Here is a 20,881-nt window from a genome sequence, read left to right as displayed (position 1 = left end):
TAGACGCCTGGAATGCAGGTCACTTTGGATAGTAGGGACTGCCCCGTGAAACGTCTGCTGCTTGGCGGCGTGTATTTGAGGGAACTAGGTATGTGTAAATTATACATGCGCGTAGAAACCGGTTCTGCAGGGCGTGTAGCGCGTATCCATGTGTGAGCGTGAAGTTCAGGAAGTGACAAATCCGGAATCCCAGGAATAAGATCTCCTTGTGACTGCCTCTGTTCCAGATGTGATCTCTCTGACGTCTCAGCTGTCTATTCTACCTGTTACCTGCCCCCTAGGCGTTCCCTTCCTTTGTTTTCTGCCCCTGTAATCTGACCCCCGCACCTCTTCCTCTTCTTTATGGATTCACCTTCTCTGTCGCTCCCACCTGCTGCTCCTTCTATCCCAGCCCTTTCCCCCCTCGTTTTAATTTCATCCTCCCCCATCGTTTCGTCTCGTCTCTGAACACCCCCTTTCTCTTCCCCTCCCTTCCCCTTCTATGAATGTGGCCCTCAATCTGTGCGTGTCACGGGGAGTCCCCTGTGTCACTTCCAAAACAACGTGGTACTGTCTACCTGGCAAGGTGAGTAATAGTATGTATATCCCATTGTATACACACAGCTGGACCCTAAGTGATGGTATCACATGACATGTTTCCGTGTCCAGTACACGCGTGTGTGCTTTTGAACATTATGTTTTTATGTGCTTGTGGTCTCCAACGCACCGCTGGCTCCTCCGGTTATTGTGTTATTATTTTAGTGGAATTTTATTGCTCTATGGACATTTTGGGCTCGGTTTGCAAGCTTTAGATACCGAGCATGGTTATCGTTCTAATCAATGGATCTTTGGCGGAAGACGAGAGGGTAAGAATGAGCCAGCGAGGACCTTCCTACCAACACCTGCCTCGTGGCTGATGAGAAAGACAGGCAGAGGATGGACAATGTGGTCCAGAACAGGCCAAGTCCAAACCCAGAAGGACATCCTGGAACTTCAACCCATCATTCCTTGTTCATGGACGTGGGACGTATTTCTATCCTTAAAACTAAAATCAGGATGATTCTATTATGGTGGGCACACGATATGGGATGATGTGGAGCAAGAAGATAATACTTGATCCAATAAATGACCCCAATGCTTTGTTCTACACCTGATCAGGGTATGAAGAGTCACCATGGGTCAGTTGACCTCCGTTGTATGGTCCCACGAGTGTACGGATAACGTTCTAACTCCAACAATATCAATATAATTTAGAAAAGAAAGAGGTTAAACATATGCTACTTTTTTATTTTAAACCTATGTTTTGAGGTCCTCCACACACCGCATATTGTGTGTAAATTGGTGACAATTCATGTATTTTTGGCACAGTATGGAGGGCGCAGCTTATTGTTGTGATATGGTTTTGTTGCAGAGTTTGCAATACGATGGAGAGGAGGAGCGTGACGGAGTTGTGTATAGTGTGTACCTGCGCACCACAAGCACACAACAGGTAACACAAGTGTTCCAGCGCCAGGATGTGTGTAAATTAAAGTGGTGTATACAAATTAACACGTGGGTTATTGACAACTGGCTGGCCCGCCACCTAACCATGCATCTACCCACACCACTAAAACAAAAGTGTCATCATAAATGTTGTAAAGTGCGCATCAAGCTAGACCCCCACGGCCTATTATGTGTGTTTTGGGTGTATTATTCTCACTACCTCTAGGTGGCGCTGTTTTTGTGAGGGTCTAGTTTAAAGGTCCATGTTTTGTTACGTGCTTGTGGTTGTTAATAATTACACTTGTATCTCCTTAGACTCCGGTTAGAGTGCTAGCTCTACGGGCTGGCACGCTGGTAAGACTTGTCCTCCACCTTTTGGATGCCCGAACCCTGGGGGACACTTCCTATATCCCAGCATTTCTCGCAACGTACCGTGCCTTCACCAGCACCGCCGAAGTGCTGCATATATTGTTGGGCAGGTGCGTAGATGAGTGCGTACGTTTATCTGTGTATTTATAACAAGTGCGCAGCCTGCATGGTCAAGAGAAATCAGGTGCTTTCCAGTCTGATGTGAAATAAAGAGAACTAGGTCATCGCTAATAAATTGGGGTAATTTAAACCCATCGCTCTACATGCCATTAGCAGGCAGGGCATCTCTGCGTTGTCATTAGTGGTTCATCAACAGTCTCATTCTCTCACCTGCCTTTCATTCCCTCCTCTCAACTCTTGTAAACGTATGTAAACTCTTTTGTAAACTATACACTATACATTTGTTTACAAGAGAGTGTTAATGTGTGATGTTACCATCCATTATAAAGGGCCAATGTTACCATCCATTATGAAGGGCCAATGTTACCATCCATAATGAAGGGCCAATGTTACCATCCATTATAAAGGGCCAATGTTACCATCCATTATAAAGGGCCAATGTTACCATCCATTATGAAGGGCCAATGTTACCATCCATTATGAAGGGCCAATGTTACCATGCATTATGGAAGGCCAAGACCATCACGTTTCTCAGGAATAAGGGCTCCTTTGGCCTTGCTTAAGTCACAGCTAGATAGCCCCAAATTTCTAACTATGCATTATGCAGGGCCAGCTGAGCCGTTCTTGCAGAAGAATCTTACTGGTGTTGGTACTTAATACGTAATAAAGTCACAGAGGTAGAATATTCCGGTTGCACACTTCTTACTCCCCATTTTTTATTTTTTTTTGAGTCTTCCCCCTAGTTTTATGCCATTTTTACTTCTGAACTCCTTTCCTTTGTCTGCTCTTTACAGGTTGGAGAGCGATGCTCAAAAACCGAGAGGCGAAGATGGTGGAAAAGATGATGAGTGAGTTATTATTATTTATTGGTTTATATAGCACCATCATATTCCACAGCGCTGTACAATTGGGGCCTGTGGATATATCAGCGCTACTTTGGATTGTGCTGGATGTGGCTTCCATTCTGCCTGCCTTGGCCTGTATCATCTCCCTAAATTTGTCGGACTTTGGCAGAAGTCTCCAATTCCTTTTCATCCCTCTCACTTCTGTTCTGTAATGCGTATGTTCTTCCAGTATCAGCAGTCTCTTCTGTGGCTGGATGTCTCAGTATCCCGAGGACTTTGCCTCTCTTGACCCCGATAAGAGAAAGCGTCTGTCTCTGTGCCTTTCGAAACTGATGAAATCCAACCTGGTGGCAAAACTGCAGGAGCTGAGCGTGGAACAGAAGGAGGACCAAGAGCTTCTCCCCACGCTGGCAGAAGAGACAAGTCCCTCCGACCCACTAGACATCCTGGCCTTCCAGGCTGGACACGTGGCGGAGCAACTGACCTCTTTAGAAGCTGTGAGAGAACTGGCTGCTCTTTATTGTTTTGTTTCTTTCATATGGTCCTCTTTCTTCTGTCCTCCATTTTTTGGAGTCACCCTTACCGGGTTGTGTGCATTATATGTATAGGGGATATATGGTCTGGGGTTATAGTGAGGTTTATATAGACTGTATAGTCATTAAAACCCTAAAGCTTTGGGCTCCTCGTTCTTTTGGCAGACACTTTTCTTGCGGGTTGTCCCATACGAATGCCTAGGATCGGTGTGGTCTCGGAGAGACAGAGGAAGAGAACAGGGCGATCGCTGTCACAGCGTCAAAGAGACTGTCCGTCACTTCAACCGCTTGTCGGGGGCTGTGACATCCTCCTGTGTAAAAGACCCCCAGCTCAGACCTCAGCAGAGAGCCCGGGTCATCGAGAAGTGGGTGAGGGTGGCAGAGGTAAGAGAGCAAAGAGAGATGTCTTCCTTGCTGTCTACCTGGCAAAATGTTAGTCCGTGTTTCTTTCTGTCTCTTTGCCTGACCCGAAGGCCCTACTGTCTATCTGTCTCTGAGTGCTGACTTCCAAAAAGTAGCTCGATAAGCTCAATAGAGCAGCTAGACCTCGACGGAGTGCTCTTGACAGCAATATGTCAGCAGACCTCCAATGTTCGACTCTGAGTACATAGATGTCTCTGTAGGAAAACCCCGATCCTAACGGTCCTTTTTAAATCTTCAGGAGTGCTGGAGTCTCAGGAATTTTTCGTCTGTCTACGCCATTATCTCAGCTTTACAGAGCACGGCCGTCCACCGTCTAAAGAAAGTGTGGGCCGAGACTTCCAGGTAACCAACGTCCAGGCACTATACTGTATAAAAACGGGGTGAAAATTGGAATTATTGGCTGCGAATTAGAGAGGTCCAACAAGCCACCAAGTTAAAGTACATGAATTATCTGTAGTTCATTTGAATATGAAGCAAAGAGTTAAAAAAAATCCACATGCAGCCACCAGGTCTAGAATAACAAGGGCTTTGGGAAGCATTTACACATTGCCTGAATCCTTTATGTGCTCCCTCTATGTGTTTTTCTGCATTCATTTTCTGTCCCTGTGTGGTGGATAAGATCGTATAGAACACGTTGGTCATGTTGGCTTCCATGTGCTTTGAGCTGCATTATTACCACATGGCTGGAATTGCCCCCCCCCGTGAATGTTGCCAGCCCCCCCCATGTGACTGTGGTAGCGATCCACTAAATAGGTATCCTTAGACAGTCCGATGATGGCGGTAGCATTGTGGGAGCTGTCTTTGTTGTAACGGGGCATGGTGGGGATGTCGCGCAGGGAGATCCAGCGCAGTTACCAGGAAATAAGCGAAGTTTTCTCCGAGAAGGACAACTACGCCCGAATGAGAGAGCTGCTGTTCCAGGTGAGACACCGAGAGCTCTAATAATGTAGAATAGAATCTTAAAACAGCGTGGTTTCCCCTCTCTGAATTGTCTCTCTCTGCAGTCTCAGGACTCCGCTGAAGTGACCTCTAAGAGACACCCCCCTCGCTCCAAAGACCCAAGAGCAGCGGTGAGAGACACCAGCCCCCCCCATACCCTTGGCGTACTCTAATTGCCCCTTATCTCTCTTTATCACGTTCCTCTTATCTCTGTTAAATGTTCTCCATTATTCTTATCTCTCTTTATCACTTTGTATATCGATCAACTGCTTTTATCTCTCTTTAATATTCTACTTACACTTAATGACCGCTCCCCGCAATAGGCTAATAGGTATCGTCATTAGTTACTGATGTTTTACAGCGCCAGCATATTCTGCAGCGCGGTACAATGGGCATAATCATCTAAATAAAGAAAAGATGCTCCTAGGAGCTTACAATCTAGAATGTCTCTTGATCCTTATTGTTTTCTCAGGGAGTTATTCCATACCTGGGGGTCTTCCTTACAGACCTTGTCATGTTAGACTCCGCTATCAGGGATCATCTAGAGGTAAGATAGATAGAACCCCCGTCACGCGTGTCGGGTCCTGTCTGAGATGGGTTCTGTATTCTTGCAGACCTTTAAGTGTTCCGTTTTATTATTTAAGTGGGAGATATAAGGTGGTACTTTGATTGCTTTATCTACTAAACATGCATTTAACTATTTAATTAGTAAAACTAAAAAGTCTGTCCTTAAATGAAAAATGAGATTAAGGATAGGGTAACAAAATAATAAAGTTGGCTCTGTCATCAGGGGTCCAGGCAAGCAGGGGGTCTTTGATCGTTCACAGGCCCTCTCAGAGGCTCCCACAGCCTGCTACATGGGACTGGGCCCTCGTGGTCAGCTATCCCTGTCTGGATCCTTGCTGTATTTGGGGTGCAGATGGCTCATTTGTGGGGACTGGGGGTCAGGGATTGGGGTCTGGTGTCTCCATTGCAAGAATGGGGGAGGGCAGTGAAAGGATCATGGGCTGGGACAGTGCACGGGGTTTTTTTTTTTAGGTTTATGCCCCTTGATTTGTGATGGTGACCTTGCTATCCAGATCAACCATCAGATGGCTGAGGGTGTATAGAATGGGGTATAATAAATGGGCTGCCACTCAGTCTGTGGATATCTAATCGCTGATTGTCATGTTTTCAGACTGGATATCTAAACTTCGAGAAGCGGAGAAAGGTGAGTCTGTTTTTAACACTTTTACATTGTTTCCATATTTGTATACCTGCCAAAAGTCATAGATTTCCAGGAACATTCCCTAGTTTAATAACAAACGCCACCCCAGCTGTTGTGGGGGATTATTGTTGATAACGCTGTGTGTCCCTGGTGATTATTGGTGATAATACCGTTACCGTTAATGCTGCCGTTCCCTCCGGCCCTCCCTTGTCCGCTATTATAGCGGGCAGCCACCCCTTATTCGAAAGCTCTCTGTCCCTCCGTGACGCTCCTTCTCACTCAGGTGTGACCTTTCCTCAGGAGTTTGAGTCTCTCTCACATATACGTCTTCTGCAATCGGTCTGCCTCGGCTATCGATTTGATACTGACCCACAATTTGTAAGCTGGTTCCGGAGACTGCAGCCAATCAGCGAGGACGACAGGTGAGAGTCTGGACCCCGTGCATTAAACACGTCTATATCATACATGTGCACGTGCTGTGAAAATATCGGGCTCAGAGTTTTTATATCAACATCCTATTCCTTATTCCTAAAACATCTTAAAAAAGAATCTCTGGAATAATAACTGAATATAGAGCTGCCATAGGTGCCATCTTTCTGCAACTATAACTTAAAGATGTTTTTAGTGCTTGTTTTATAAATTAAATGAGGTGCCGTTACATATGTTTCCATACACACACCTTCATTCCCTTCATTCATGCACACTAACTATAGCACCTGGCCATACACACACATACATACACACGCACATACACACTTGTCCTTACACACACATCCTGGCTTACACTTGGCCTTGAAGTCACACACTTACTTGCCATTAGACACACTTTGAAACACAAACACTCTCTCTCCCCTTTCTAATTATCTCCCTCCTTTCTCCCCATCACTCCTTTTTCTCATTATTTCTTTTCTCTCTGCCCATCTCTTCTCTTTTTCTCTCCCTTTTCCCGCATCTCTCTCATTTTCTCTTTATCCATCCCTTTAATCTGTTTCCAAACTTTCTTACTGACAGTGCAAGAAGTTAGAAGCAGCCTTTTTTCTGTTCCCATGACAACAGCTACATTCATCAGAGTAGGTGGAACAGCAGCTTTAATGAAGATTGAGTGCTTCATTATATGTATATGTACAGTATATGCGTGTGCATTCCATGTACTATGTTCCACGTGCACAGAAACACATCCTTTCTTCTTTTGCAGCTACCGACTGTCCTGTGACATCGAGCCCACTCAGGATACGGTTTCTAATACAACCCCGGTGAGACCGACGGTGATCATCACGCACTGCACTGAGTGAGTGTATGGATGTATTCACGCCACGCGGAAACGCACGGCAGCGCATGCACAGGATGCCTGAGATAGTCTATAACCTATTCACTAAAGTGCCACCACGGGCAGATCTGGAGTTGGTGGGTCGGGCAGGTGTACAGGGTCGTCCTCCCCAGAGCTGGCTCTGGATCTCCCCATGGGACATCCTAAGTGAACGGCTCCTGCAAGAAGGGCTGAGCTGGCCCTGCATGATGTATAGTTCAATGGGTGATTCAGGAATATATGGTGATGTCACTGACTTGGAAATAACTCTTGCTAGAGAAGGCACCTCGTTGTGACGACAATCAATTCACGTTTTTAATTTTACAGCCTTCTGGCCTCCATTGTTGCTCCATTTGGCCCCGGCTTGCACCTGGTGTCCTGGGACTCACCCTGCGAGCGACTGATGACCCCCAGCCTTAGCCAGGTATCACCGGCCGGATCCTTCCTACCTCCCGCAGCACTTCTGTATGGCCTAAATCAGACTATTCTCTTTGTACCAACAGCAGCACAAGAGCCCCTCAGTGCCGGCTCTCGACACCCTGGAGTCTCCCAAGCAAACTCTCAAAGGTTTTCCGTCCGCCGGCAACGCGGGTCGCACGCACAGACGCTCGGCTTCCTGCGGCAGCACCATAATCTCCGCGTCGCAGAACAGCGGCCCTCTGAACCACGAGGCGGATCTGCATGCATCTTCCGACCCGACAGGAGATCATCGCATCATACGTGTAAGAGTGGAGCCCGCCGAGGAGAACAGCGTGTACAAGAGTGTGCGGGTGAGTGCGAGACCCGACCGGGCTCCGTACGGCACAAACAGAAGTTCTATACATCACAACGCGTATCGTTCCACATTACAGATCAGCAGCCAGGAGAAAGCACCCATAGTTATTGACCGAATTCTCAGGAAACATCATATCAACACCCAGGGGCAGCATGAACTAGTGCAACTACTGCCGGGGGGCAAAGGTCAGTGTCCCAAATGCCATATTTGATCACATTTACCCATTCCTGTGTTTCTGCACCATAATGCCAGGTCTGCATCCTACAGAATAACTCTATATCGCACAGTATAACGTGTCACCATTTACCCCTACAGAGCTAATTATCCCGGGAACAGCGAATGTCTTCTACGCCATGAGCTCGGCCAGTCTGGATTTCCTGCTCCGTCCGCAACAGCCTGCGCGACCGCCGCTTTCTCCCACCGTGCGGCATGCCACCCGGATGCAGATCAGCGCCACCTTTCCAAAGGTTAAAGCCAAGGCGGGGGACCTTGCAAGGGTCCTCTTCTAGAAGAGATGGCGCATCGGAGGGTTCACTCTTCTTTGGGGTCAGGAACATCACCAGGTCTTGAAGAAAATGTGAGACGACAGATCGTGGTGCAAAATAGCTACCAAGCAACCACTTTTTCTGCCCCCCAATGCCTTCCAGGCTGGGTGGGCCGGGGTAATCTGTTACGTACCGAACCAGATGGTGCTTCTGCATTTACAAAAAGGACCCGAGCCATCAAACGAGGCAGGGTTTCCTTTCTTTCCCAGCCAGGCCGTTGACATCAGACTGTATCGTGCTGCTGCGTTCTATACACTATCACTAAAACACTATGTATCGTTTATATCCTGTAACTAAAGATCTATGTTTTTAATGACTTTGTGCCTAAGTATTCTATAAATACCTGTGTAACTGTTTTTAATGAGTAAAAATGCTGCTTCTTTGCCAAAGATTGTTGCTTTATTTTAGATACTCGGATGGAGGGCATCTCACCAGTGGAAAAGCAGTCACCACTATATAAATATAGAATCCGACAGCAGATCAAACCCATTCGGCTCCTGCCTAGTCGCCCGTTTTTCCTGTTGTAAAGACTCGTCTTAGATTCAGGAGCCGTATGCCTGGCCCATGCTTGTTTAAATTCCCTCACTGTATTAGCCTCTACCACTTCTGCTGGGAGGTTGTTCCACTCATCTATTACCCGCTCAGTAAAGTAAAAACTGGAATGAACCAGACAGAGGGAAAGCAGACAAAATGGTCATAGAGCAGAAAAAGGCCTGGTGATTTTAGACATGGGGCGAGCAGGAATAGAAGATGAATAGGATATCTGCACTGCCCTGGAGTGAGACATGGAGAAGGTGCCACTGGCACGTTATTTATTAATTTATTCCGGTACATGTATGTACAAAACAACAGTAACCCATCTCCTACCCACACAAAGGGGCAAAAAAAAAAAAGATCCTAAAGCATTGTGGGAAGCCAAGTCCTGACGTAGTAACGTGGATGTGTATTTCATGCGCAGTGAAGAGGGCAGGAGGGGAGCGGAGATTAGGCTTTCACCGGCCCCTTGCCCTGCACCCTCTGGTATTCTTGCTGGAGCTTGGACAGGGAGGCTCTGTGCTGCTCCGACTGCTTCTCCAGATCCTTCATCAGAGTCTCGTATCTCTTTCTGAAACGGAGAGAGATGAGCATTAAGGATCGGTACGGCCGGTGACACCCAGCCAGGCATCTGCCGAGCATCACACGGTGGCCACGTGGGAGCTGCATAGATCTGTGCCGCAAAAGCCTCTCGATCTCACAGCTCCTGGGCCGGTCAGGATAACGTGATCCCCAATCCTCACAAAGAAACAAAAAAAACAAAAAACAGGTAGCGATCCAGGACAATGCTCATAAACCCTCGAGACTGTTGGGAGGTATGCAGAACATCATGAAGGTGTTCACGGGATACACAGACATACTCACATCTCTCCATTAATATACTGCAGTCTCTTATCCACCGTGGATTTGGCTTCCTCCAAGTCCTGTTTAACTAACACGGGTCCAATCAGTTTATACACGGTGTTACTGTCATCCAGGAAGCCCAGCTCCTGCGGGGGGACACAGAAGGTGGGCTTTTTAAAATGGTGGCTCCACAGACCTGATCTGCTACGTACAGCTGCGCAGGAACAAACTATTTACTAACACCTCGACCTTATCAGCAGCGCTGTGATATCAGCCCCCATCAAATAAATACACAAGTAACTAAGTATGTTTTATCCTAATAAAATACAATGCATCTTTTGCTGCTTTAACTTGAAATCATCAAAAAAATCAACAAAACAACTCTCATCACTTACAGACATCCAAGCCTGGAATACACAAACGTTTTTATTTTATTACTTTTTAGAAACCAATGCATATTCCATACCCTCCTACGTAAAAATACATGCTGGGGGGACTGATAATACGGACAAGCAGAATATATCTCTTCAGGGGGTCCTAATTAAAAGGGTAATATGGTCCAATGTGGTTCGAGTTACTCGGGACTGGACAGGCGTTCATACGTCACAGAACGGTTTATTTGTTCCCGCAGTGGACAGTTTTACCTCTTTGACAATGTTGTTCTCGGTGAGCTGGGCTTCTAGTTTCTGCCGGGCCGACATACTGCTGCTGATATCTGGAGGCAGACAGAGAGCATCACAGAGTGTGGGAGAGACACGAGGACACTCACAGGTTCAAGGGGGAGCATAGAAGAAAAAAAAAAAAAAAGCTATAAAGATATTTCTCTCCTTAAGCTTACTCTATAGGGTAATTAGCCCCCATCGCAATAACCCCCCAGGTGCAGTATAAGGAGTCGGGGGGGGGGGAGAGAGAGTTGTCTAGTAGTTTGGACTCCGATGACAGAGTGAGATGAAAACATTATATTATGGGGCAAATACTACAACTGGCTTATAAAAGAAAAAAAAGTGCAATATTTTAAAAAATCCGGAATAGTTGGTGGAGGCTCCTGTGTTAAAAATGTGTTCATTCATCTGGTTGCTGAGGATCAAAAGAAAAAATAAAGGACAAAAAAAAAATGAACACATCCATTTAAAAAAGAAAGTTAAACTAAGGCCGGCGTACGAAGAGACAGAGACGTCGCACCTTTCTGGAGCTGCTGGTACTTGGTGACTTCATTCTGCAGCTTCTCCTGTAGCTGATCTGCCATCTGCAGATGAATGAAAGAAACAAGTCGCTCAGAATTCACACGCAAAATACAGATATAAAATATCACAAAAGAAAGAGAACGTTATACGAGCAGAAGTCAGGCCCGTGTATGTATAAAATGAATAAGTAACAGCAGCATCACCATGTCACAGATCACGCCGTCACACGCGGTATTATTACCCACAATTACTCGGCACGAGGTTGCCAGATAGTTGGCTCGGTTGAAGCGTTATTATTTAAAGCTCTGCTCAGGGCCCTCCGATATATGTGAACCAATATAAACCCGGATTTAGTGTTATTACTACTCTTCTGCTGCGCACCCCGATCACCATATTAAATACAACGAAACATATATAATACTCTGTAGGGAATCAGTATTTAGCGCATGGACGGCACATTCTTCGGTTGCTTAAACTTTTCATGGACTGCAAATCACACAAACACCGATCTTGTCATCTTAACATATGGGGAGAACCCCTACTACATATACACGTTTATATATCCTGATGCAAGGCTTGAAAGGTGATCCTATCTCCATAGTAAGCAAAGGATTTGTCCAATCAGGAAGAACATGCGTTTGGTTGACAGGGATACACACAACACACACACACACACACACACACACACACACACACCTCAGACGTAAATGCGGGCAGATGAGTTCTGCATCCATGATAATATACACGGGAGATACATAAAGCATATGAGCTTTCCGCTGTCGGTCTGGTATATACACTACACCCTGCGCCATGACAGACACTGGTTTACCCATCAGCCATCTTAATAATCTCCAGGGTGAGGGGTAATTAGAGACAAGCCCTAGGGGGTTACGCTCTATAACATTACACTTTACCGTTCAGCTGCTACCGAAAACGTGCTATCCCCCTGAAGCGCGAACCCGGAAGCAGTCCTTCCCTCTGCGACGCGTTTCCGCCCCCTGTAAGAAGGATGCCGTTGTTTCCATGGAGATTACCTTTCGTCTCCACCCAATGTCTGCTGCCTTTTCCCCTTTTTTTGTTTTACACAGTATAACTTTATTGCTACACAACAAGAGAACAAAGGGCCTGGTGGAGAGCGTGGACGAGGCTGTGACCGTGCGTGTAATATGGAGAGCTTCCGTGACCTGTGACAGTCGGTAAGGATTATATAAGGGGCAGTTATTTTATTATTATTATTTTATATAGCGCAATCTAATTCCGTAGCGCTGTACAATGGGTAGACAGGACATAACAAATTGAGTGACAGAGACAACAGGTGAGGAGGGCCCTGCTCAAACGAGCTTACAGTTTAGAGGGAGTTGGGTTGTATTACACAATAGGTTATAGGTAATAACAATAGGTTATTATTTATGTATTTATATAGCGCCATCATATTCTACAGCGCTGTACAATGAGTAAACAAAAGAAGTGCATCAAATAGCTACTTGGACTTACAGACCCCAAAGGGCCTGTTCATAGGAGCTTGCAATCTAGAGGGAGGATAGGGAGGCTGAGGGGGTTGTTGGGTGCCGGGGTAGTAATTGGCATAAACAGGGAAACGGATGAGTGTTTTATATGGGGTGAAGCTTCTGTAGAACATGTCAGGATCACGGGATTGTCATGTGAATAAAGACACGACAGGGAGCGGTATGTGGTTTCTGAGTAATGCTGGAAGCGCAGGTAAGACGAGTTCCGCCGCCACGTCTCGCTCCCTCCCATTCTGCGGACGTTCACTCTTCTCTCCCCTTTTCCAGATTTGTTACCGGTCGCGTCTCACCCGCTGCGGAGATTATTCCCGGCGCCCGGCGCATTCCCAACGAGCAGTCACTTTAACCTCAGCCGCTCGTAGCGGTCACTCGGACGGCGGATGAGCCTCAGGACCCGGTAGATTCCGAGGTGGACCATCAAGGACTCCGCGCCCGGCTGCCGTCTCTATAAAACATCCGGTGAAAACACGCTGAGGTTGTGAAGATGCAGGAACCAGGATTTCTGTAGACGTAAAGACCGCGGCGGACCCCCTGCTTGTCCGCGATGCTCCTTTCACGTCCTCTGCGCTTGTGCCGGTTCCTCCTGCCTCGCCGGTCTTCCCTCTTACTTCTTATACTTCTTGCCGGTTTATTTCTCATATTTTCCTTAACAGGGCAGTTGGAGGAGAGTCTCTCTTGCCTTCTCCCCTTATTTTATTCCAGTCCGTCTCACCCTAATTCCTACTCGTTCTTCCGTCACGGCCTCCCTTCCTTTCTCATCTCCCCTTCCAATGCTTGCTCACAAGCTCCTTTCCTTCTCATTCTGGTGTCCAGCGCGCCGTCGCATCGGGACCGCCGGGATGCCATCCGTCAGACCTGGGGAAGCCCCTCGACCTCCGCAGCCTCAAACTCTCTCACCCTTTTCGTTCTGGCCGTTTCAAATTCAGGAAAAGAAAACGAGGCCGTCGTTCACGAAGCCGAGCTTCACAGGGATATCGTTCAGGTTGCCTTCGCGGACACGTACCGCAACCTAACGCTTAAGACGTTGGCGGGGCTGGCGTGGGGGCTACAGAAATGTCGAAGCGCTCGGTTCATGCTGAAGACCGATGATGATGTCTTTGTGAACACCCCGTCTTTATCCAAGTTTTTAAGCGGACAAGATGGACTGCAGTACCTGGGCCGGGTCCACTGGCACGTCGGCCCTATAAGGGACCCGGAAAGCCGTCATTATACATCACGGGACGTATATCCCGGCGGCTATTTCCCGCCGTACTGCAGCGGCACGGGCTATGTTTTATCACGGGAGGCTGCCGTACTTATGTTGCAGGAGGTGAAGAGAGGCCCGTTGCTCTCGATGGAGGACGTGTACGTTGGAATACTAGCGCAGGCTGCCGGCGTGGCCCCCCGGCACGTCGCAAAGATCGCAGGATCCAGAGCGCTACCGCGCAAGGGCTGCTGTTACAGAACCATGTTCACGTCACACGGCGTTCCTCCCAAACGCATGGTAGAGGCATGGATTATGCGCGAGATGGCAGAGGAGGCATGGTGCCCGCTGGCAATGGTGCAGTGTTTAGCTTTTGGGAAGCTGGTAGAAAATGGGGGTTTTGGGGTGCTGTAAATGTACTGCAAGGAGCGGGTAGAACGGTTATGAGATCATGTTTTGTTATTACGCGTCATGTCAGTGAATTCCATGAAAGGAGAACAAGGAACCAGATGACTTCATCTCTGCCTCTCCGAGAACACACGCCGAGTCTTCACCTGCGTAAATCTGGCTTTATTTTTCTAATGAAAATGTATATCCAACAAGATATATTTAAGACACCGCTGGTTTAAGGAATTTTATTATGAAACATATATACACAGAAAGAGGTGGAATTTAAAGGGTGCAGATACAGTCATTAAGTAAACCAGAGCTGTCTCGGTATCGGGTTGTACTATAAGGTTTATGGGATGCTGGGCCCAGAAACAGTCAACCTCTTGGTTATGAAAGTATTAAAGCCTATGGTGTACTCTGAGCTGTGCAATTTTAGGGCCACGCTTATCCTTCTGGGCAGGACTGAAACAGGAGTTCAGTTCCTACTTTTCTTGCGCCGAGTTTTGTAAAACAAAAAGGTCTACAGATTATGCCCAATCCAGGCCATGATCTGTATGAAAAAGTCTCGCGCTGATCACTTCTTGAACCTGTCCAGGGTTGACCTCTGACCCTCCTGGGTATCCGTAGCAGGGCTCTCTTTCCTCTGGGTCTCGTGGGCTGTGACGCTGTTCCGAATCTCCACCTGAAAAAAGAAGCGGAAATAACGTCAGCCCTCAGAACGACCGGCGTTCACTGCAGAGAGTAATATTTTATTTACCGAACTGCGAGCCGGAATATCAGCATCCGCTCGTTAAAGTATGCGTTAGTGTAACGGTGATGCCCACTCACCCTCTTTTGTTCATGAGCGACCTTCTTCTTACGTTTCAGTAGATTTCCAGATGAACTCCTACCCTTTAATTTATGGCGAGGCACAAAGCGAGTCTTCTCGAAAGGATCAAATCCCTGAAAGAAGAGAGCGAGAGATGTGGATGGAAGAAGACAGCAGAGCGATTAAAGATTATTGTGTTATTAGCACAACAAAGGATGTGGGGTGGAAAAGAGTGATGGGGAAGAGAGAGGAGAGCAGCGAGGACCCATTTGACAAGAGAGTAGAGTGCGGGTAGGACATGAAAACACAAAAGCATAGAATCTGACATCAGAAAACCATTCGCCCCCCGTCTAGTCTGCCCATTATTCCTTGGTCTCATCTTAGATTCAGGAGCCATATGCCTATCCCATGCATGTTTTATTCCCTCACTGTTACCCTCTACCACTTCTGATGGGAGGCTGTTCCATGTATCTACCATGCTCTCAGTTAAGTATAAGTTCATTCCATCTAAGCCTCTGACCCTCTAGTTGTAACATTTCTCCTCCTTTGAGAAAACTTCCCTCCTGTACGTTATTTAAATCTTTCAACCCCCCCCCAAGCCGGACATATTCTCTCACTGAGATGCTCACCAGCCTCTCCACTTGCTCCTTGCGTTTCTGCTCCAGCGTAATGGCATCAACTTCACCAAGCTGGGTGGGATCCAGGGTGATGAGATCTGCAGGAATCTGTGGGGCAGAAAGCCGTTAGTTGAGACGATACAAAGAGTGACAGAAGTTCTAAGGTTTTATGAACACTTCCCTGACCCTCTAGCAGGAAGCCATTTTCCCAAGGTCACCAAGAATCCCTCCATCCTCACCTTCTCCAGTAAGGCCTTGACCTCCCATTCTCGTTGCTGCTTTTTGTTCTCATATGGGTTACACTCCAAGGCGTCAAAGTTTGGCTCCCCGGCACCTATTAAAAAGAACAGAATTAATGGTGGAAGACGGGGTTCCGGGGTAAACTAGGGGTTTAGAGAGGGGTAGAAAGCCAACTGAAAGAACAATCAAGGGAAGCGAGAGATGGATTGAGAAGGATCAGACATCGTCCTTACCAGGCACAATCATACTGGTGAAACCCGCTCCATGGCCGATGCCCAAGACGTCTTCAAACGGGCAGAAGTGAAGCCCATGGGCTGGTCCCTTGACTGACAGACACAAGTAGGGGGCGCTGGGGGGCGCAATGTGAGTGTCCTTATACACCTGGATAAAGTACAGATGACAAAGCCCAATCACGAACTCCACAAATGCCACGGCGGTTATCTCCCAGCTTTCTCTTGCCCTGAGCTGTCACTCTCCCTCTCGTCTTCCTCGTTCCATCCCCAAACTCACCTGCACAATGTCCCCGGTCCCCGCTGCCAAGAGCCCTTTCTGGCTGTGGCACAGAGTCCCCGCTCCCAAAGGCAGAACACTCGAGTGAAGAGGTTGGAAGGTACGTAGATCGAAGATTCTCAGCGTCCTGTCCAAGCCGGAGGAAGCCATGTACCTGAGAGAGAAAGGCCACGTGGGGAATATATTACGGGTATGTGGAGTAGATACCGGAAGATATAGCGGGAGAAATCATTTAACTGTGCGGCAAGAGGTTCCGCTGACACTTACATCCCGGTCTTATCGACGCTTAAGGCTCTGACAGCCCCGCGGTGACACATCATCTTCACTAGGGGCTCCTTCATAGAAGGACTCCAGAGAGAGACAGTTCCTGCAAAAGGGACAAGATTCAGGCCAACAAACTCTTTCCTCACTTACCGCACACCAATAACGTATATAATTTCAAATAAAAGAACTAAACGCTTCACGTCGTCTCCTTAAAGAGCAAACGTACATACAGATGAAATCGATGATTAAAATGAACTTAATGAAGAGAGTAAATGTACTGACCATTGGAATGGCCGAGGTGTATGACTGCATTGTAGGGGTTCTGGCACATGACGCCCAATCTGCCCCTCTTCACATTAGTGGCCACTATTTCCTGCCCGATGGAGACATCCAAATACTGCAGGAACCCCGTGGAGCTCTGTGGACAGAATGTGCGAGGATCAGCATAGAATGTGGACAGAATGTGTGAGGATCAGCATAGAATGTGGACAGAATGTGCGAGGATCAGCATAGAATGTGGACAGAATGTGCGAGGATCAGCATAGAATGTGGACAGAATGTGTGAGGATCAGCATAGAATGTGGACAGAATGTGTGAGGATCAGCATAGAATGTGGACAGAATGTGCGAGGATCAGCATAGAATGTGGACAGAATGTGCGAGGATCAGCATAGAATGTGGACAGAATGTGCGAGGATCAGCACAGAATGATTTGAAATGGGATTTTAACTCTGTTAGTAGCTGGAAGCGCGACAGCACCAACTCCTGACTTTTTTTCCCGAGCATAAGTTAAACCAGGTAGATGCTTTCCAGAAGGCCATACTTCAAGGGACGCTAGCTATCATATACACTTTAATGCACGATAGCCGAGCGATCCTGGTAAATGTGCAATCCCTCTCTGCTGAATCCTGCCGTATGCATCTGCCTCTTTCCTTACAAAGTACTTTGATTCTGCGTTGCTGAGGCCGCCTCAGACACTAAAATGCCTCTTTTACATTAAAATTGATTAAAAGACATAAGCAAAGCTGATGTTCTCTCCCAGGTCTGTGTCAATGGAGTGGAGTAAATGAAAAGAAACATCTGCACGGGAAGACGGGAGGGTACAGAAACCAGGGTAAGATAAGAAGACACCCGCGCCGGAGGAGTTTGTCAGCGAGGGGAGTGTGCACTCACGCAGGTTGCGAGCAGGAAGTGGTAGCGCAGGAACTCCATGCGCAGAACATCGTTAAACTTCTTGATGCAATGAAGCTCCATTCCCAAGGAATCGTAGATGTGCAGCCAGCGGCGCTGGGCCACGGCGAACATGCTGTGTGTGTGCAGCCACCTACGGGACAAAGACATGCGTGTTACAGAGAGGAAGAATACACGAGGTGGCCGGCCCGCCTGGTCACATCCCTGCTGTGTTTCTGCAGCATTTACCGGTTTGTAGTGGTTGCTCTAGTAAACAGGTGTTGGTATAAAGCAGTTTCATAGCATTTATAGAATACAGGCTGATCTGCCCTCGTTTGCTTTCCAAAACACACATTACTCTCTGCGACCAGGCGCTGTACACCGGCTGAGACACACTTATTATATTTAATGACATTTCTTATCTGGTTCTTCTACATGAAACACGCTTTGAAGCCGCTAAGCTCCTCTCAGGCACCCGCTTGTTACCCTGTCTAGCAGACCAATGAGCCAATGATACACCACGATACCCACAATACACCACAATTGTGAACCCTAAGGCACACGGTAAATGAGAGAGAGAGAGAGAGAGACAACGTGATTACTTCTTACCTCACATCGTTGATCGTCTCCATCACGTTCATTTCACACGTGAGTCTCTTGGACTGCCAGTCTAAAGCTGCGACATGGCCTCGCTGTCCAGCCAGGAGAAGGTGCCTGAGAGACAACACTGAACGTCACAACCGGAAAACAGAGCGATAGAAAACTAAATAGCTGCGGATGTGAAAGATCAGAGGCCGACAACGGTAAGGAAATAAAAGCCGAAGCCTTGGAGAGCTCCGGGACAGCATACCTCCCATTTCCTGAGTAGTTGATTCTGTACGGACCAAACTGATTGAGAACCAGGTTAAAGTGCTGCAAGAGAATAAAAAGCGATTTAACGGAGATTGGAAGGTGGAAGGGATTCAGGAGGTGAAAAGCATAACGGGAAGACGAGGAAAGAAAAAGGACCGATGGAAAGGTAAACGACGAATGAGAAACATCGAAAGAGAAACCAAAGGAAAGAAGATTGTTAGATTAGTAGAAATCTGAGCCGCTCTTTCACCTTTGACGCGCTGGTGATGTCCACCGCTTCCACAATGTCCTCCTGGGTTATGGTGCACGTGTCTTGGCCTTCATCACCTTCAAGGAACCTGAATGGTGTGGAAGGAAGACAACAGTCATGCCTCGCAGCAGGTACACGCGGTGCACCCTTTAATCATTGAAGGGAACATTGTGATGTGGTGCACGCAGTGCTCAGGGATGGGGAGATCCCCCCCCACCCCATTACTCCCAGCTCGCTGCTCTTACCCTTCCTCCTCCGGCAGCAGTATGTCATGCTTCGCTGCTAACCCCACGGCCGTCTGGATCTTTTCCTCTTGAGACTTCACACGATGCTTAACGTGATCAAAGTACGTAGAATCCTAGAACAAGGGACGCATCAGAAAGCGATCCGGCACCCTGCAGCTATAAACGTTTTCAACCTCAATGTGCGCTTACTGGCGGACCGATCACACAGCATGCCTTCGATAAAACGACCCCAACCGCCGGCGGACTCCGTATGACGTGACCGGGCCATTAAAGACTTAAAAGAACTTGGGCTTCTCTGACAGAACCCAAAATAACTTTAATCCCAGCTGGAATTTTTCAGAAAACCAAACTTCTGAGACACATCAAGTTTTCTGCGCTGATCCAGCGGACCGGCCCAGGCAAGCCATTTTCTGACTGCTCCTGTAGTAAGAGGTGCTCGTTTTATACCAAATCAGTAATAAGCTATAATTCCTATTTATTTAAGATAAAAACCGGGTCTCCCGCCGCAGCCAGTGGCTTTCAGCGACCGGATCAAGCTGCTTTCTCCAACTTACTAAAAGGGTTTAGTGAGACAATATAACCGCGGATGGTATTATTCTGTATAAAATGACCACAATAACCCGTTTCATTTACCAATTCTGCTTTTCTTGCTCTCTCGTATTTTGATATCAGCTTTTTGGAAATCGGAACCGGACCGGGAAACGGATCTTTAGCCTGCGGGAGACAGAACAGAGTTACCCGAGAGACGACCGACACAGAGGGGGTTTGGCAATCAAGCTCTGCGTGGAAACGTCGGATCGGTCGTTACCCCTGAAATCAGATCATTCTTTTGCCGTTTCGTTTGGTTCCGCGATCGCCCTCCCGGAGTTTTCTCCCCCGGAGGAGCGGGGTCCTTTACAGGTGCCGCCTCTGCGCTCTCCTCAGCGGCCCCCGGCGCTTTCTTCTCGTCGCTCTCCTCATAGTATCGCTTCATTTTCTGTAATTTTAGCAATTAATGTATAATTATATTCAGGATTCTACCACTTATCGGAGTTTACCCGTTTTATGTCTGGCCTTTAGAAAAATAGAATCTGACGGCTGACGAGACCCATCTAGTCTGTCTGTTTTTTCCTGACGTGGAACCCAAACCTTAGTCGTTTATATTCATAATATATCCCTGTATGCACCTCTACCACCTGTACTGGGAGACTGCTCCACATATCTACCGCCCTCTCAGTAAAGTAAAGGGCTTTGGCAATTACTGTGACAGTTTGTGCAGCTTACTTTTTAGTGTCTGGTCCCAGTACCTACTTGCATTGAAATGACACAAAAACGCATTCACGTGTATGTTTTATGATATAATCCGTTAAACGGAACCAAATAATATAGAAATGACCACAATATAGAAACCATGAAGCGGATTTTATTACCAGATTATTAACGCAGAATACGCTACATGCCCGCGGATGTGTACATTCCCCATATACTCCGGTAAAGAATCCGGTCTATTAGCAGGATCATATCTCCGCACGCCACCCCCGCGTATTAAACCCAGAACTAAACGCATTTACTGCCATTTATAAATGTTTAAACGCCCCACGTGTCTCACCCGCTTCTCAGGTTTGGCCGGCGCCATGTCGGACTCTGTAATGTTGCCGGAAGTTGTGCAAATAAAGTTAAAACAAGCACGACCAGAGAGTGTCTTCTTACAATAAAGCGGAAGGGGAAAGCGCCGTCGGCCATCTTGGTTACGGGCAAACTCGT

General features: G+C 47.3%; 4 protein-coding genes across 4 annotated transcripts; 2 read left to right on the top strand and 2 right to left on the bottom strand.

Moving 5' to 3' along the window:
* The first annotated feature begins 800 nt into the window (after positions 1-800).
* LOC149280390 (ral guanine nucleotide dissociation stimulator-like 2) lies at positions 801-8,487 on the top strand. Its single transcript, XM_089500635.1, has 15 exons — positions 801-845; positions 1,777-1,940; positions 2,745-2,798; positions 3,025-3,292; positions 3,494-3,712; positions 3,990-4,093; positions 4,588-4,672; positions 4,756-4,821; positions 5,163-5,237; positions 5,868-5,900; positions 6,198-6,319; positions 7,093-7,150; positions 7,707-7,973; positions 8,055-8,163; positions 8,294-8,487. Exons 1-15 carry the CDS (start codon positions 801-803, stop codon positions 8,485-8,487), a joined length of 1,863 nt encoding a protein of 620 aa, XP_089356761.1.
* A 1,020-nt stretch (positions 8,488-9,507) lies between these two features.
* On the bottom strand, positions 9,508-11,146 carry LOC149280389 (prefoldin subunit 6-like). The gene is made up of 4 exons (XM_089500701.1): positions 11,083-11,146; positions 10,545-10,615; positions 9,922-10,046; positions 9,508-9,628 (listed from the first exon to the last, which is right to left on the bottom strand). The coding sequence occupies exons 1-4, from the start codon at positions 11,144-11,146 to the stop codon at positions 9,508-9,510; spliced, it is 381 nt and encodes a 126-aa protein (XP_089356827.1).
* Positions 11,147-11,894: 748 nt separating this feature from the next.
* LOC149280388 (beta-1,3-galactosyltransferase 4-like) lies at positions 11,895-14,207 on the top strand. Its single transcript, XM_089500634.1, has 3 exons — positions 11,895-11,947; positions 12,173-12,280; positions 13,313-14,207. The coding sequence occupies exons 1-3, from the start codon at positions 11,895-11,897 to the stop codon at positions 14,205-14,207; spliced, it is 1,056 nt and encodes a 351-aa protein (XP_089356760.1).
* A 550-nt stretch (positions 14,208-14,757) lies between these two features.
* Positions 14,758-20,753, bottom strand: WDR46 (WD repeat domain 46). The gene is made up of 16 exons (XM_089500633.1): positions 20,727-20,753; positions 19,947-20,114; positions 19,772-19,852; positions 19,139-19,251; positions 18,894-18,981; positions 18,642-18,703; positions 18,401-18,505; positions 17,795-17,945; positions 16,905-17,040; positions 16,626-16,725; positions 16,359-16,512; positions 16,082-16,229; positions 15,848-15,942; positions 15,621-15,716; positions 15,012-15,125; positions 14,758-14,865 (listed from the first exon to the last, which is right to left on the bottom strand). Exons 1-16 carry the CDS (start codon positions 20,751-20,753, stop codon positions 14,758-14,760), a joined length of 1,746 nt encoding a protein of 581 aa, XP_089356759.1.
* Between the last annotated feature and the right edge of the window lie 128 nt (positions 20,754-20,881).

The sequence above is a fragment of the Sceloporus occidentalis genome, unplaced genomic scaffold, assembly GCF_023333645.1.
Source record: "Sceloporus occidentalis isolate IW3139 unplaced genomic scaffold, rSceOcc1.0.p SCAF_157, whole genome shotgun sequence".
Classification (NCBI taxonomy): Eukaryota; Metazoa; Chordata; class Lepidosauria; order Squamata; family Phrynosomatidae; genus Sceloporus; species Sceloporus occidentalis.
The sequence above is the reverse complement of the archived record's forward strand: the minus strand, read 5'-3'. Positions and strand labels throughout refer to the sequence as shown.